This window comes from Marmota monax, unplaced genomic scaffold, assembly GCF_021218885.2.
Source record: "Marmota monax isolate L192 unplaced genomic scaffold, Marmota_monax_Labrador192_F-V1.1 WCK01_AAM20220418_F8-fsc00036, whole genome shotgun sequence".
Lineage (NCBI taxonomy): Eukaryota > Metazoa > Chordata > Mammalia > Rodentia > Sciuridae > Marmota > Marmota monax.
The window spans coordinates 3511852-3529856 of record NW_026694491.1 but is presented as its reverse complement, the minus strand read 5'-3'; the positions used below and the strand labels follow the sequence as shown (position 1 = coordinate 3529856).

Sequence of the window (18005 nt, the reverse complement as noted above, 5' to 3'; positions counted from 1 at the left end):
TGGCACACAGTTGGCAAAGAACAAATGAAGCATTTTGCCGGCTGTCTCTGGGGCGTGGAAGTTGTTGCCCCGGGCCCAAATTTCCGCCCCGTGGCTGGAATGGCTTGTATTGTAGACGCCCAGCACTAGCTCCAACCTGAGCCCCTGCCCTGGTCTTGCCCTGCACACGCGAGCGCCGCTTGCGGCGGTGCCTCACCCCGTGACGTAATCAGGGGCGGGACTTCCGGCCGCCGAAGTTTAACAAGTCCAGGCGGGAGCCGGAAGCCGAGTGCTGAACGGGTTGCGCCTGGGCTCCCTGTTATGCCGCTACGGAGAGGTGAGGTCCCAGAGGTCCCGGAGTCAGCTGGTAGCCCGATCACGCGGGTCACGTCCGACCGCTTTCCTGTTGCCCCGCCGCCTTTCAACCACTTCAGAGTTGGGGCGCCAGGGACGCCCGGGTTTCGCGCGCTCCGGCCGGCCCTGCGCTCCAGGCGGTTACCCGACCAGGGCGCGGCGGGCGGGGAAGTGGCCCGGGATTCTCGGGTCGGGGTCACGCACCTCCGCCCCTGACTGCTCCGCCTGCTCGCGAGAGGTAGCCTGTCCCGCTAGGGTAGTTTGACAGCGGCTGAAGGGGGTGGGCAGCCTCCGGAAAGTTTTGCTTCTTCCCCACAAGTCTGTCTCCCGTTTTGTAAACCTCCCTATGGTTCTTTTGGCGGGCACTGGAGTGCGTTTTACCAATAACCCCAGGTGAGCCGTGCTCTGGCAAGTAGAATGCGTCCTGGTGGAGGAAAGTTGGAGAAGTTTTATTCAGCTGAGTGTTGTTGACTTGTTGCGAGCAGCTGCCATCCCTAAACTGGGCCGGCCTGGTGTCCGGTTTATGCCTGGTGCCCTGGCAGATCTTTTTGGATGGGACTCCCTTTGAAGAGCTGATGTAGCACTTCTCCCTTAAATGTGCTCAGATCTCAGAAGATGAGTGATAGGTAGGCAGATGGTCCCGTTTCCCACTTAGAGAAGAAAAAATTTAAGGATTGTCAAGGTTACCATCACCTAAGTTAGGGCAGCCCTTTAAACCCATCTTTTTCTGAACTTTGACTTCAGTAATCTACCCACTACACCACATTGCCCAACGGGCACTGGGTAGGGTTATGGTAGCTGGCTACATCTTGCAGGAGTGTTCCTAGGCTTAGAGATCACCTTTCCAGCATCTCATTGTTACTTGAGTAGGAAACCAACAGGGCAGAAGTTACATATGTTTGAAACACCAAATCGAAACACTGTATGTGTACATTTCAACAGGTGACTTCAGTGACTCTTAGTAACACTGCTTATTTGATGAAAAGAGCATAATGAAACATGTGAGTGATCTTTCTGGTTTAAAGTGTTAGCTTTTAAATAAATATTAATTTTTTTTTTTTGGTCTTTGAGACTGAAAGATTCCTGTAATTCATTTTTGCCTTTAACTTGTCCTTTGAACTGGAGTATATTAGACCTAAATGTGATGCTTTCCTGATGACTTTGGGACCCCTATGATATGACTATTGCTATGCAATACTTGTTCACCCTGGTTCCAGGAAGGTGTTGGGAGTGTACTTCTATGCTCTTTTTCTTTCACATGTACTTTTGAGCATATTTTTTCTTACCCATCATTCACAGTACTTGCTGTTCTTTAAAGTATCTGCCTGGAGCAACTTCCTTGCCTCTGAATCCTAGACTGCCTTTGGTCGTGAGAGCACCTTGTTAGAATTATGTAGTGCCTCTAAATAGTGCATACTGTAAATAAATGAGAAAAGTGAAGGTATCATAGATCAAGAATTGGTATAGGGATAAAGTGGCATCTCTTTTGATGGTATTACAAATTTTAGTTATTTGGAAAACTTGGGATGTCAGGATTCAGACTTGCAAGTACACAGGTTTATGGTAGATTTTAAAAAAATATTAGGATGTTGCTTTTAACACTTATGTATTGAGTACCTACTGTATGCCAGGAATGTTTCAAGACTCTGGTACGGGAAGGCAGACCTTATTATGAGAACAAATAAGAATTTCAGATAGTAGTAAATGCCATGAAAAGAAATGAAATTGGGCAGTGGAATACAGAGTAAAGAAAGATAAGTGGTAAAGGACCACTTTAGCCACAGTGGTCAGGGAAGACCTTTCTGAAGCAGAGATACTTGAGCTGAGACCTAAATGATGAGAAGATGACCATGGGGCAGCAAATGAAAAGACACTGAGGTGAGAATGACCTTGTCTTGTTGTATGAGACAGGAGGCCGTTGTGTTCAGAGTCTGGTGGCCCTTGGGAAAGAGAGGTAGGAGAGTTACCCAGTAACCAGGTCATGTAAGGTAGGGTAAGAAGGTTGGATTTTATTGTAATTGCTATTGGGGAACAATTGAAAGGGTCAATCAAGAGTATGTGATATATATTTTAGAAAGGTCACTGCTTCTACTTTGTGGTAAGTGCTCTAGAGTAAAAAAGGACAAACAGCAGTTCATTTTTGATTAGATGTTTCATTTCAACAGGTTTTTTTTCTCCCCACCCTGTTTAAATATAATGTTCTAAACTTTTTGTAGGCGCAGTCATGCAAGAAAACCTCAGATTTGCTTCATCAGGAGATGATATTAAAATATGGGATGCATCATCCATGACACTGGTGGATAAATTCAACCCACACACATCACCACATGGAATCAGTTCATTGTGTTGGAGCAGCAATAGTATCCTTTTTTTTTTTTTTTTTTTTTTTTTTAAGTAACCACCTTATTGGGCTTAACAATAAGTAACAATGAAACTTTGGCATATTACACATAATGAAAAATATATTTAGTATGGCTACCATTGATTAAAATATAGTAGTTTTTAAAAATTATATATAAATGTATTTTGATTTTGTCTGTTGATTTTATTTTTTAAAGGTTGAGTTGCAGCCTACTCATTCAAAAAATATTAGAATCTAGATATAGAACATAGAATTAATTGTGTTATCAGCAGTTTGGAATGAGTTTTTGCATCTGCATTTGACTATTTGAATCTGATTTGGAAATTAATGACAGAATTTGAAGGCAGAAGCAAAATAAGGAGGAGATAAATTGTTGAGTATCATCATCTTACTGATATTCTACTTGTATTTCTCTCCCTTTCTATGATGAAAGTAACATTGTTTCCCAAACAAAAGTAGTAAAATTGTATAGCTTGACTTCTTTTCTTGGTGAGCTCCTAAATGTGGATAAAATGAATTGAGGAATTACACCCATAAACTATTAATGTTTCTCAACCTCTCACTATTGACATTTTGGGCTGCCTTATACATTTGTCATGGGGACTTTCTATACATTGAAGGGTGTTTAGAAACTTTCCTGCTAACTACCCATTACATGCCAATAGCCACAATGGTGACAACCAAAAATGTCTCCAGAATTGCCAGAGTCACCCCCAGTTCAGAATCACTGCTGTTGATTCTTAACACCCTTTTATGAAAATATAGAATTGCTATGCTAGGAACTATTCTTTTGTGATGCCTACACTGTTTCTTAAACAACAAATTGTTTTATGATCTTATTAATACCAAAGTATTAATGTTTACTTCTTAATGAAAGAAAAATATTAAAACTTTAAAATATGACTATCCTTGAACAAAAATATTAGAATTTTTTATGTTTAAGGCTTGTTCTTACAAGTACATAACAAATATGACAAATTTTCTTAGCTATTTAAATTTACCTCTTCATCATTTCTTGATTTTTGCATTACAGTAGTAAAATTTACTTTGGTGCTCTATTAATCAAACTCATGGTGAAGTAACTAGTTTTTGAAGGACTCTCCAATGTATAGTAGGGAAAACGTTTTGAAGAGAGGGGCAAGTAAATGAAGTGGTTGCCCTCTTTTTAGATTTTCATAGCTTAATATTTTCTGTTATTGTGTAAGAGAAAAGAAGTAATTTTTAATAAGATTTATTATTTTTTGTTCTAGGGAATTTTACTGGGAGCTGGCATTTGCTGATATGTTTCTAAATAACATATCAACAAATTGATGTGGCCGTGAGGTTGTGTTGGGTGGCTTGGAAACTGGTTTTATTTCAGTATAGTTTTCTTTTGTGCATGAATCTGCACTGAAAGCCTTCATATATTTATTTGTCTTCCTAATGAGATTTTAATTCCTTCCATGGAGGTTGGTTATTGAAGAATAAAGAATAGTTGAACTCAGCAACTTTTGGGTCCCCATAACATAGATTCCAAAAATGGGATTAGTGCAAGGTGCCAGGGAGGTTAGTTTTCTCTTTTGGTCCTTTAATAATGTTCCTTCTTTTCTCATGATTTCTAAAAGTATAAGAGAACTTTGAAAAGTAACTAGCTTACCCTTTCACGGTATCTTCTTTCAGTTCTTTTTTATATTCTAAGGACAAAATTAGTGATAAACAGAGGAAGAAGCCAGGGAAAGGGAAATGATTTATTTTTCTCAGTGTTGTAGTACCTATTTAGAAATGATTTTGTTTGGATGATATTATAATATGTGGTCTAGAAAAAATCTGAATGTTATGCAGATTATCCAAAAGTAGTACAGTTAGGATTGAATGTCTAGTTAGCCATTCTCCCTTGATTCTCAGCATAGACTTTATTTGTTAAAGAGCATAGATTTAAACTGCTGATATTAAAATGTGTTACAACTCTAAAAATCTGAATTTTATCCTTGATTTTATTCTTGATTGTATTAGTATATTCAAAAATTTTAGTTACTTTTTTGTGTTTACTTATTACTACCCATTTATGTAAAATAAATATAATTTTAAATTAAAATAATTTAGATTATATTTAATTTAAAATAGTTAAAATTCTTCCATTACATTAATAGTTGCTATTGAACCACACTCACTTATATTTGCCAGTTAATGTAATATTCGTTCTGAATATATTTCAGACTGAAATATTCTATCAAAAGAATTCCAGTTCTGAGAAAATATTAGTATTCATTTTTTTTGTAAAATTAGGAGAGTCGCGAGGGTACTTACTTTCTGGCTTAAATTCTTACCAGACACTGGTTTAATAAATAAGCATCTTGAGCAGTTTTTATAGATAGAAAGGCTGACTGCTATTTGCTGATGCTGCCTTTGTCATGCTCTCATCTTTGAAGGATAAAATTAGTCCTTCTGGCCTACCCCGAAAATGGAGTAGAATTTCACATGGGTTAAATAGCTTTCAACTGATAGCAGAGCCAGAAGGGGTAGTTCTTTCTTGCAGGAGTAGTAAAGAGAATTTGTAATTAGTAACTTGAGCCGATTTTGAAAGCTACTGTGTAAACTATATTTATGTGCTTATCTTAGTGTTTGCCTGTGTGATTGCATTCTTAAATAATAATCTAGTGTCATGGATGATCATGGATTGTTTGATGCTCCATAACTCTTCATTTAGATAACTTTCTCGTAACAGCATCTTCCAGTGGTGACAAAATAGTTGTTTCAAGTTGCAAATGTAAGCCTGTTCCACTTTTGGAGCTTGCCGAAGGGGTAAGTTTTTGTTTGTTTTTTAACTCTTTGTTTAGAATCATAGTTCTACTTGTGTAGCAGTTGCTTATTTACTCTGGCACTTGCAACTTAAGATGAAAGTAGTTTAAAGCATTATTTTTAATCTGAAGTCAATACAGTAACACTTAAAGGTGAAGTACATGTGTTTACATGTGTTTAAGATAAAATAATATTGGATCCCACAGGAGCAATTGAGGACTTGGATTGTATTAATTAATACTTGCTTTCTCTGTTTTTTTCCTCTGTAGATAGGATCTTGTTCAAGCTTGATTTAGGACTATGTTGCACTTAAGTCACTAAGTTGACCTGACCATGTGAACCCTTATGATATAACTACTTTTACTGACCTTGGGTTCAGGACCATCAGCTAAAGACTCCCATCTGATGGTAGCCTTCTGCCAGATTTAGTTGACTCGGTGGGGGAGGGGCTGCCTGAGCTTCTCTCAATCTCCTTGAACTGATGGTTTTGTCAAAATGAACTTGTAGTCCCATAGCACATGAAAGGGAGCACTCACTGCATATTGTTTCTTTATCCTGTTTTATGTTAATCTCCCTGATTCAGAATAATATTGGCTTCCTCATTTTCATTTGTAACTACTCCTTGAAAACTGTTTCTTTTTAAAACAATGTAAAGTCTAAAAAACAGTAGTTGGTAACTTTTTTTTTTAAGTTTCAAAGTTTTTGTAGTAGACCCTAAAACATTATAAATGATCATAATTTTATATACTGAGATAGGTAAGATAGCCTACTTAGAATGAAAACATCAGAACAAAAGAATAAAAACTCTGCCAACTTAAGGAGGACAAGATTTTTAATAAGTTTTTTAAAAAAGTTTTTAATAATTTTTAATTAGCACATTGTAGCTAGAAGTATTTATGGCATAAGTTGATATTTCAGTTCATAAATATAATATGCATTGACAAGCATCAATTAAGTTGGCATATTCATCACCTCAGAAAATGTATTATTTCTTTGTGTTGGTAACATTAAAAATTCTGTACTAGCTACTTTGAAATATACAATTATCAATTGTGTTCAACTTAGTTACCCTACTATGCTATAGAACATTAGAATTTTATCAATCCTCTCCTACAGGTATCTGGTAGGACTGGCCTGAACCTCACTTCCAATGCACAGTTGGAGGCTTGGGCAGAGCTAATTTCTACTAAGGGTAGAAATGGAGTTTGAGGTACTCTGCCTATTCAAATAGAATTAATTTATGTCTCATTGTCCTATATATAGATCCCTATTAAGAACCTATGAAATTTTATAAGATACCTATAAAATTGCTCAATTTAAGCTTTTATAGGTGTCCTCTATAAGGATGATGAGACATAATAGGTTAAGTAAAATTGAGGCAAGAATGTCCCTGGTCGGTCAGTAGACTGCAGTCTTCAAGAGTAGGTAGAAACCATCTTTGGATCTTTGGATTTTGTCAGAGGTGGTCAGTAAGCATTTATTGAACCAGTGTCAGTGTCAATGCTGAAACAGTTTCCTCTGTTTTATTTACACACACACACACACACACACACACACTCACACTCTTTTATGTATTATGCCTTAGAATCAGTGAATCTATTTTTTCTTCCTAAGCATAAACTCAACAGATGATCTGCACAAATGTGGCACAGTTCTAAGGATTTTGTGAATATTTTAAATTAGTTGCTGTAATTCTTAGTCGCCTTTCCCATGTTTAAGAAATCACATAATGCAAGTAGTAAAAGTGAAATCATTATAGTTCTAATTTTGAATCTACTTAATTTACTTATAAAATACTTTGCAAACATCGATTCTATAGTCTTTCTTATGAGTTTCGTGTAAAGTATTCATGTGTTGATAACTTGGTTTTTTGTGGAATCCAAGTCCTGTTGCTCATGGTATTTGAAATCTTAAATCTTTTCTGCTAGAAAGAATAACACTCCATTCTACTTATTTCAAAATTGCCTTTAGAGTAGAACTTCTAAATTTTTTTTTGCGCTCTCGTGTGTATGTGTGTGTGTGCATTTTACTTCTTTAAAGTTGACAGAATGTTGTTAATAAAATTATAATGGGTTACAGTAGATGGGGTAGAGAGAGAAGATGGGAGGGGAGGGGGGATAGGATGGGGATAGAAAAAAAAGAGAAAAAGAAAAAAAATTATAATGGGTATTATAAGCTACTAAGTAATCTATAAATTTGACCAGCTGTAATTTTTAGATTTTTAAAAAAATTATGCCTGTTGTTGCCTTGTGTCTTGGGGTTACAGGATTCCTGTAATGACCACACAATTTCTATTAATTATTTTAAGTTATTTAAGTTCATTTATTACATTAATAATATTAACGTAAAAAGATCATCTATTAACAGAGTAAGCGAACTATAAGTGTAGGTTTTATTCTGAACCCTTAAGAATAAGTGTAATTTGGCATTCTAACATATCAGTCTTTGCTGGACATCATCTTTGTCTATTTTCTTTTTTAAAAATATTTTTTAGTTGTTGATGGATATAATACATTTATTTTTATGTGGTGCTGAGTATCAAACCCAGTGCCTAACATATGCTAGACAAGCACTCTACCCCTGAGCTACAACCCCAACTTCTTTGTCTATTTAAAGTTTATTTTGGTAGTTCTTAGCAAATTGTCCTGGTTTGCAGTGACAACCCGATTCTAAATTTTATTAGTTTCTTTAGACCAAAGTCAATACCTAGAATGGTACCTATAAGAGAATTATAGCAACTGTACTAAAACACTAATGTAATGTGCATCCTGCTACACTGTTATGTTAGTTGATATTCTTGGTCAAGAACTAGAAGAAACTTTGGCTAGTCCAACTGGAATGCGGGAACTAGACTTTCTGTACCCTATTAAGAATCTCTTGTGCAGAAGATGTTCTTGGGATATATAGACTGTCAAGGTACAAATAGTAGATGTAGTTCTTACCTGCCATTTCTCAGATGAAACATAGGCTCGGAGACATGAGGTGAGTTGCCTAAACCTATATAACTCAGCTTTGAACTTAAGTCATGAAATACCTCTTTTGGATTTCATTTCTTTGTTTTTTTTTCATGGCACCCAACTGAAGATATGGACAATTGATATAACTTCATAGTGCCTCTGTAGGTGAAATAGGAACATACATGTATCATTTTGTTGTATTGCATAGCACAGTTAATGATGGCACCTACTAGATAGGAATATTTATAGATTTTCACTGTGAGAAGAACTTGGTAACCTCTGTATTTCTTAGCCATTTACTTTATAAGTGGAGATGATCTCTAAAGAACCTGGCATTCTGGTAGAAGACAGGCAATAAATTACAACCATAGGACACCCAGGTATTAGTGAGTTGTTTTGCAAAGAACTAATGTAAGATATTGGGTTAGTAATTTATACCAGGTGGCTAAGGGAGGCTTCCTGAAAAGGTAGCACTTAAGTTGAAATCTTTTGACTTGAAAAAGCCATCCAGACAAGGTTCAATGAACTTAGCTTTCTAGGCAAGGAGAGTAGCAGTTTGAAGACTTGAGGCAAATACAGAATTGTTGTGAATTTAATAAATAAAAGGTTGATATGACTGGAGAATTAGTAGATAAGGAAGAAAATGGTAGGCGATGAAGTAGACAAGACCCATATGAATAGGGCTCTGAAAGCTAGGTTAATGGGTTTGGAATTTATTCTAGGTGTGATTGGAAGCCATTGAAGATTTTTAAACAAGTAGAAAGGCATGCTTTGATTTGTATTTTTTAAAGTTCACTCTGCTTTATGGAGTTTGGTATATATGGAAGCAGGAGTAGAACTAGTGAAAATAGGATGTTGCTGTTTTCGTTTGGCAATTTTTGGATTAGTGCTAGTAGTAGCTATAAATAAAGGTGTTTGGAGTTTATAGAACTTATTAATGGATTGAAGGGAGAAAGAACAAGGAATCAAGGATTGTTCAGGATTTTTATCCTGAGAAACAGAATGGATGGCATCCTTACAGAGATGAGGAAGAATGTAAAGTCAGGTTTTTTTATTTTATTTTTTACCATACTGGGAACTTAATCTAGGTCCTCAAGCATGCTAGGCAAGTACTCTACCACTGAGCTACATCTCCAGCCCCTGAGGTCAGATTTTGATGACAGGATTAAAAATTGGGCTCCATATGATGAGATTTGCTAGGAGACTTAGGGCTTGTATATTGACCTGTTTAAAAAAAAAAAAAAAAAACACCTCTCCATTTGTAATTTGTTTCTTGTATAAACTAGAAAATTCTTTAAAAACTTCACTCTTTACCATTTTCCAATCTGGGAATTGATTCTAATTTCAGATACTCTGTGGAGATGAGAGAATAGTGTTTTTTTTAAATTTTTTTTAATTTGTTTTTTAAATTTTTTTAAATTTTTAGTTGTAGTTAAACACAATACCTTTATTTTTGTATTTATTTTTCTTATGTGGTGCTGAGGATCAAATCCAGGGCCTTTCTTGTGCTAGATGAGTGATCTACCACTTGAGGCACAACCCCAGCCCCCAAGACAATAGGTTTTATCAAAGGAAAATATTAAGGGCAATCTGATGGGAGGCCCAGATTTCTTGTTTCCTAAGCTTTCCCTGCTGTCACTTTTCAGTGGAAGAGACAGCTAATATGATTTCCTTGATGTTTTCTAGAAATTCTTGCAAGCTGTTGGATCCATATAAAAGATGATGAGAGGAGAACTCAGTGTAACTATTACCATGGAATGCCTACTAAGTGCTGGATAAGACTTGGTACTTGTGGGGTCTGTTAAATTAACTTTTTTTTTTTTTTTTAACAGCAAAATCAGACATGTGTTGATTTAAATTCCACATCTATGTATTTGGTAAGCGGAGGCTTAAATGGCACCGTTAATATTTGGGATTTAAAATCAAAAAGAGTTCATCGGTCTCTCAAGGTAAGCAATTTTCTTTTAAATCTTTACAGAAAGGGTATCACCCAATGTGTTTTAGAGTAATTATCCAAACTTTTAATCTTGAGGATAAGATTAAGATGCTTCAGAATTGAAGTGAGTTTTGTCAGGGGAAGTAAAAGTGCTGGTTAGCCAAAAAACTTTGTCCTTTTTTTGCCTCCATGTATATTAGGGCACATTGCTAGCATTTGTTTCAACTACTTCTTTGTTTGCTTTTTTTTTTTTTTTTTTTGTTTAGCTTTTCTTCCCCTGAGACATGGTTTGTTGTTATTGGGGATTTTTTTTTTAGGCACTTTGGAAAGATAAAACTGGTTCTGGAATGATGGCAATCATTTCAGTCATCAGAGTTGGGGATTTAGCTTTTTAGTTTTGTGGTATATTTGGTTGCTGGTAATGAAATACTTACTAAAATATCTGAACATTTAAAATTATTTAAATCTATTTAAAATTATTATATTTTTGCAGTTTCAGAAAATAAAAGTATTCTTCTCAATAAAGTATGATTATGATGACTTTTGTAATAATATTTACACGTTTTGTCTTTTGCTTTTTAGAAGTTGATCTTTAAAGTTACTTTTAATTTTTACTTTTAATAAAGTTTTGATGTGAAAAAAATTTAATGTATATGCGAACTCACACAGGAAGAACTTCCTTTAACCCGTCAATCATATACTTGTCATCTGACATCAACTCTTGCTCAAGAGTGTTTCATTTTAAGCTGGGCTCAGTAGTGCATACCTTGTAATCTCAGCAGCTCAGGAGGCTGAGGCAGGAGGATTGCAAGTTCAAAGCCAGCCTCCGCAAAAGCGAGGCACTAAGCAATTCAATGAGACCGTCTCTAAATTAAATACAAAATAGAACTGGGGATGTGGCTCAGTGGTCATCCCATTAAATCCCCTGTGCCAAAAAAAAAAAAAAAAGTGTTTCATCTTTATCTTCACCAACTCTCATCTCTCCACCTTCAGGTTATTTTGTAGCAACTACCAGTCCTTTTTTTTTTTTCTTTTTTTTTTTTTTATATTTTAATGTTATTTAGTTAATTCTTACCAGAAAAGTGATAATATTGAAGAATGGTTTTCTCTTAGCTAAGTTGAAATATAATTCTCTTACTGCTATTTAAATACTGTCATTTGAAGTTGCTTCTTTGAAAAGAAAAACAAGATTGATAATCTCTTAGCCAAACTAACCAAAAGAAAATGGGAGAAAAACCAAATTAATAAAATTAGAGATGAAAAGAAGAAATCACCACAGACATCTTAGAAATCCAGCATATCATTAGGGACTATTTTGAAAACTTACACTCGAATAAATTGGAAAACCTAGAAGAAATGGATACATTTCTAGACAAATATGATATGCCAAAACTGAATCAAGAGGACATAGAAAACCAATAATTTGTAATGAGATATGAGCAGTAATAAACAGCCTTCCAACAAAGAAAAGCCCAGGACCAGATGGATTCTCAGCTGAATTCTACCAAACCTTTAAAGAAGAACAAATGCCAGCACTCCTCAAATTATTCTGAGAGAGGAGTAAAACACTTCCAGATTTATTCTATGAAGCCAATATCACAGTCATACCAAAACCAAATAAGGACATATCAAGGAAAAAAACTACAGACTGATATCTCTGATGAACTTAGATGCAAATACTTAATAGCAAATTGTTTTCAACAACTCATTAAGAAGATTGTACACCACGAACAAATTAGTTTTATTCCAGAGATGCAAGGAGAGTTTAATATATGTGAATCAATAAATGTAATTCATCACACCAACAGAATTAAGGACAAAAATCATTTAGTGGGCTGGGGTTGTGACTCAGAGATTCAATGCAATCCACATCAAAATTCCAGTGACATCTTAATAGAACTAGAAAAAACAGTCCCAAAATTTATTTGGAAGACTAAAAGACCCAGAATAGCAAAAAAGAATTTTAAGTCAAAAAAATATGCTGGAGGCATCACAATACCTGACTTCAGATTATACTACAAAGCTAATAGTAACAACAGCTGCATGGCAGACACACACGGACTGGAATTGTGGCTCAGTACTAGAGCACTCGCCTAGCATGGGCAGGACCCGGGTTTGATTCTCAGCAACACATAAAAATAAAGGCATTAAGTTGTGTCCATCTACACCTAAAAAATAAATATTAAAAAAAAAAAAAAAAAAAAAAACCAGACACACAGACCAGTGGTACAGAATAGAAGACACAGAGACAAACCCGCACTGAGTCATCTGATTCTTGACAAAGGTGCCAAAACCATTGAAGGAAAGATAGCCTTTTTAACAAATGGTGCCAGGACAACTGATTATCCATATTTGTAATGAAGCTACCTTCTTATCTCTCACCCTGAACAAAAATCAACTCAAAGTGGATCAAAGACCTCAGAATTTGGGGCTGGGGATGTGGCTCAAGTGGTAGCGCGCTCACCTGGCATGCGTGTGGCCTGGGTTCGATCCTCAGCACCACATACAAAGATGTTGTGTCCGCCAATAACTAAAAAAAATAAATAAATATTAAAAAATTCTCTCTCTCTCTCTCAAAAAAAAAAAAAAAAAAAAAAAAAGACCTCAGATTTTGACCAGAAACTATGCAACTCCCAGAAGAAAACATAAAGTCCATGCTCCAGTTTTTAGGCACAGTCAACAACTTTCTCAGTAGGACCCCTAAAACTCAGGAAATAATGCCAGCAGTTAATAAATGATATAGCGTCAAATTAAAAGGCTTCTGCAAAGGAAACGATTTGGAATGTGGATAAATAACACACTGAATGGGAGGGTATCTTTTCTAGCTACTCTTCTAACAGAGGATTAATATCTAGAACATAAAAAGAGATCAAAAAACTTTATGCCAAAAAAATCAAATAACCCAATTAATGGGCAAATTAATTAAACATACACTTCTCAAAAGAAGAAATATAAATGGCCAACAAATACATGAAAAAATATTCAATATCATTAGCAATTAGGGAAATGGAAATCAAAATTACACTGAGGTTCATCTCATACCAGTCAGAATATCAGTTATCAAGAATGCAAACAATAATATATGCTGGAGAGGATGTGGAGGAAAAGGAATCCATTTACACTATTGGCGGGACTGTAAATTTTACAACCACTGTGGAAATCAGTATGGAAGTTTCTCAAAGTCTAGGCATGGAACCACCATATGCCCCAACTATACTACTTCTCAGTATTTTTCCTGAAGAATTAAAGTCATATTACTATAGTGCATATCTGTCTTTCTAGGAGCACAATTCATAATAGCCAAACTATAGAACCAGCCCAGGTGTCCATCAACAGATGTTTTATATATGTTTTATTCAGCTATAAAGAAAAATGAAATTATAGCAGTTGCAGGAAAATGGATGGAATTGGAGACCATCATAATAAGTGAAATAAGTCAAACTCAGAAGGTCAAGGATTACATGTTTTCTCTCATGGGGAAGTTAGAGAGGAAAAAGGAAAAAAGGTGGGGGTAGATATCCTAAAAATCAAAGGGACATCAGTAGTGGAAAGGGACTAAGGGGTTGGGAAGCCCAGAGGTAGGAGGGAAGTGCTGGGGGTTGATACTGACCAAATTATGTTTTTATGTGTTTGTACTAATATGTAATAACAAATCCCATCAGCATATACAACTATAATGTGCCAGTAAAAATTTCAAGAAAAAATAAATACTGCTCTGTGCAGTGGCACGTACCTGTAACCCTAATAGCCCAGAAGGCCAGTAATCCCAGTGATTGAGGAGGTCAGGACATGAGGATCATGAGTTAAGAGCCAGCCTCAGCAACTTAGCAAGACCCTATTTCAAAACAAAAAACAGAAAGGGCTGGGGATGTGGCTCAGTGGTTAAGTATCCCTGGGTTCAATCCCTGGTATCAAAAAACAAAAACAAAAAAACCCAACAAATACTGCAAAACAAGTAGAGTTTTCCTGTGTACAGATGGAGAAACTGAGAGAAGTTAAAGAACTTTTTCTTTGCTAAACAGTTAGCAATGGCTAACTCATTTTAGGCTGGCCTTGAGCTTATGATTCTCCTGAATAGCTGGTATTATAGGTGTGCACCATGACACTAGACTCTTAATCTTTTCTTTAAGTTTGAACTCAAGTTTTATATCTTCTTTTATATCATTTCCCATTTACTCCAGATACATTTTTCTTATTGTTTGAAATTCTTAGAGTGATTTGTTCCCTTATTCATTAAGTAGTATGTGAATGGCAAGTGGTGATAGTGGGAAATCTTACCTTTGGCCTTTGGATCCCTCACTTACAGTCCTTTTCCTGTTGGTATAACAATTTCTGGCACTTGGGTAATGCTGAGTAAATGTTTACTGAAAGACTTATTTTTCACTGCTGAAATTAGGAAGGTATCTGCCCCTTGACAAAGTCATAGAAATCGTATTGGACTCCCAATTGGGAACAGTGCACAAAATGTTGGTAATTCCTTTTTTTTCTTCTTGTCAGACATTTCTTTCCCCCACAGACAATTGTTTCTTTGATTTAGAAAGGTAATAAAATGTAAATTTCTGAAAAATACTTGAAGGATCATTTGAAAATATGTAATATATGTAATATTAGTAATAAATTTGTAATATGTGTGGGATGTGTAACTACTCTCAATAGGACATTAATTATTAGGTACCACACTCAGTTTATCTTATGACGTAAAACTGTTTAAAATTATTCTGCAAATGTTGATTTTTTTTTTCATTTTCCTATTAAACATCTTTAATTTGATATTGGGAAGTAGTCCTTATGAATTCAGTTTGCCATTTGGATTTGAGAGGGAGTCTCATAGTGGGAAGAAGATAGGCTTTGGAGTTTGACCTGGAATTGAATCCTGGTTCTGTCATTTAGCTGTTCTATGAGCTTGCATGGATTTATTAACCTTTCTTTGCCTCATGTACTTTATCTATAAATGAGTAAAATGACCTTGCCTTTTGGGATTTCCTAAAGATTAAATAGTAGAACATAAAGCTCCTAGCATGCGTAGGTACTCAGCAGATTTAAGCAGCTGCTGTGTGATGTCTCAGAATGTGCCTTGCTCATTGCTCATTTGTTTTTCCTCTCTTCATTTTCAATGTCTGGTTTCTTTCCTATTCCCCTGACTTGCCTCTTATCCTTTATATTCTTCTGTGTGTATGTGGTGAGGGTAGGGAATGGGAATTTAACCCAGGGATGTTCTACCACTGTTGTATATTCCCAGCCCTTTAAATTTGAACTCAAGTTTTATATCTTCTGTCAACTAGTTCAGAGTAATAGCCCATCTCTTTTTTTTTTTTTTTTGGACACTTTGCCTCTACCACTCAGCATTTGCTGTGTCATTTACATGTTAATATAAATGTTTCATCTTCTCAGTTGGTGATACTAATTAATAGTCAACTTGGAATAAATGCTATTTGTAAGTGAGAATGATTCTTTAAGGTAGTCATTTAAAAAATTACCCTTCTATGCTGTCTCTTGTTTCAGAGTTCTTAGACCATTAATATATTTATGAAAAGTAAATATTGTTTCCTGGGAAGACTTGGTGTTGATTATATAGTTCCTTACATATCTGAATTTTTTTTAAAACTTATTTCAGGAAAATATTAAAATAACATATGACAAATGTAATGAAACTATGAAAATGGGCTGTTGGATGGTATAGAACATTATGCTTACTTGGATTTCTCTCTTTCAGGATCATAAAGATGAAGTAACTTGTGTAACATACAATTGGAATGATTGCTACATTGCTTCTGGATCTCTTAGTGGTGAAATTATTTTGCATAGTGTAACCACTAATATATCTAGTACTCCTTTTGGCCATGGTAGTAACCAGGTATAGTATCGCAATATGGGTTTATTCAAAATGAAGTTGATAACATAGGTTTTAAAATTATTTTACATAAGACGATGAATTTATGTTTAAAACATTTTTATATGTCTTAAATTTGTATTTAGTTTGCTTAAAACATTTCTAGACAGTTTTTGATGGTGATGTTTAAAATGTTAAAATTATTTAATACATAATAGATTAGGGTACTTACCCAAATTTGATTATGTAATTAAATAGTTGCATACTTCTAGAATATAACTGTATTTAACAAAATACAACTAGCCGTTAGTAGGTTAAGCCTAAATATGTATTTTAATCTTTGTATGGCATATATGTCATATATAAGAGTATTGCATACTTCAGGCTGTCTGCTCCAAGACAGATACTTATGTTCATAAATAGCATAGATGAATTAGTCAGCTTTTTGTTGATGTGACTAAAATATCTGAGAACAACTACTTAGAGGAGGAAAAGATTATTTTGGCTTATGGTTTGAGAGATCTCAGTTCGTAGTCAGTTGACTATATTGCTGTGGGCCTGAGGTTAGGTTGAACATTGTGGCTGAAGGAAATAGTAGAGGAAAGTGGTTCAGCTCATGGCTGCCAGGAAGCAGAGAAAGAATGAGAGTGCACAAGAGCAAGTGGATGAACCAGTGACAAAATATAATTCCCAAGGTCATGGTCCAGCCTACTTCCACCAGCCATGCCCCCTTTGCCTAGTCACCACCCAGTAATCTGTTCAAATTATTAATCCATCAAATGGATTAATTCAGTGGTTAGGTTACAGCTCTCAAAATTTGATCATTTCACCTTGGAATATGCCTGCATTGCCACTTCAGGGGACATTTCACATCCAAACCACAACAGTAGGTATGGGATAGTTGTGTTTAGGCAGAGGGCAATGGAGTTTTAGTTTCTTAAATGTGTTAAAGAATCAAAATTTATGAGAGCTAGTCACTCTTGGAAAACAGTTTATTAAACATTATTTGAATAATATTAAGTGATTAAGGAAAACTTATTGGATATTTAAATTATACAGAAAAAAGATTTTTCAAGTTTCTATTAGGAATGAAGGAGATATAAACGTAAATGGTATTATGAGGTATTGATATACAATAATCTTGGATTCAGAACAGGTGAGAGAAAGCTATCTGGGAATAAAATTAGGAAAATTAAAGGGGTTAAATTAAGCTGGGTTAATTTTTGTTTTTGCTAAGGCATTATAATCTGTCCTTTTGGCAGATTTTTGATGCTGATTTAGGCTAGGATTAACTCTTCACATGTCCACATTATGGTTGGAACCGTGGCTTGTATCTCTGTTTTTATTTTGTTGTCCAGCTTCATGTATTACATGGAAAAGATGATGGATATAATATGTGAATGTATGAATTCATTTAAAGATGGAAGAGATGTAGTAGGCTAATATAGAACTTTGGGAAAGGATGTTTGATAATAGAGAAAATAACAACAAGGAGAAAGGAAAGTACATAGACTTTAATATAGGACTAGTATGGGAAAAGATGAATATCATTGTTAAGATTTGAATGCCAGACACAAGATTTGGCTTTTGTTTTGGAAGGCATTTAGGGAAACTAATCAGAGTGTTTAATTGAAAATATCTAAACTAAAAAATAAGTTTTTGGAGATAATCTCATTTCCTTCATTTTATGGATGAGGATGTGATTTTTTTTTAATAGACATGTTTCTTATAATGTTAGTATTGTCATAAAAAATTGTGTTTTGTTTTTGTGGTTTTTTTGTATGTATTTTGATAATGAAGACAAAGTCT

The 18005-nt window shown here is 35.2% G+C and overlaps 1 protein-coding gene across 3 annotated transcripts in view; it reads left to right on the top strand.

Moving 5' to 3' along the window:
- Nucleotides 1-223: 223 nt before the first annotated feature.
- The window catches only part of Nedd1 (NEDD1 gamma-tubulin ring complex targeting factor), a 56814-nt gene continuing 39032 nt past the window's right edge, over nucleotides 224-18005 (top strand). For 2 of the 3 annotated variants that reach the window (XM_046419357.2, XM_046419355.2), the window contains exons 1-5: nucleotides 224-316; nucleotides 2550-2693; nucleotides 5382-5476; nucleotides 10263-10379; nucleotides 16080-16220. In XM_046419357.2, the coding sequence (XP_046275313.1) occupies nucleotides 301-316; nucleotides 2550-2693; nucleotides 5382-5476; nucleotides 10263-10379; nucleotides 16080-16220 (513 nt within the window). In that variant the 5' untranslated portion in view covers nucleotides 224-300. Of the gene's footprint in view, nucleotides 317-552; nucleotides 572-2549; nucleotides 2694-5381; nucleotides 5477-10262; nucleotides 10380-16079; nucleotides 16221-18005 lie in introns of those variants that run through there. The other variant, XM_046419356.2, reaches the window with a different exon arrangement.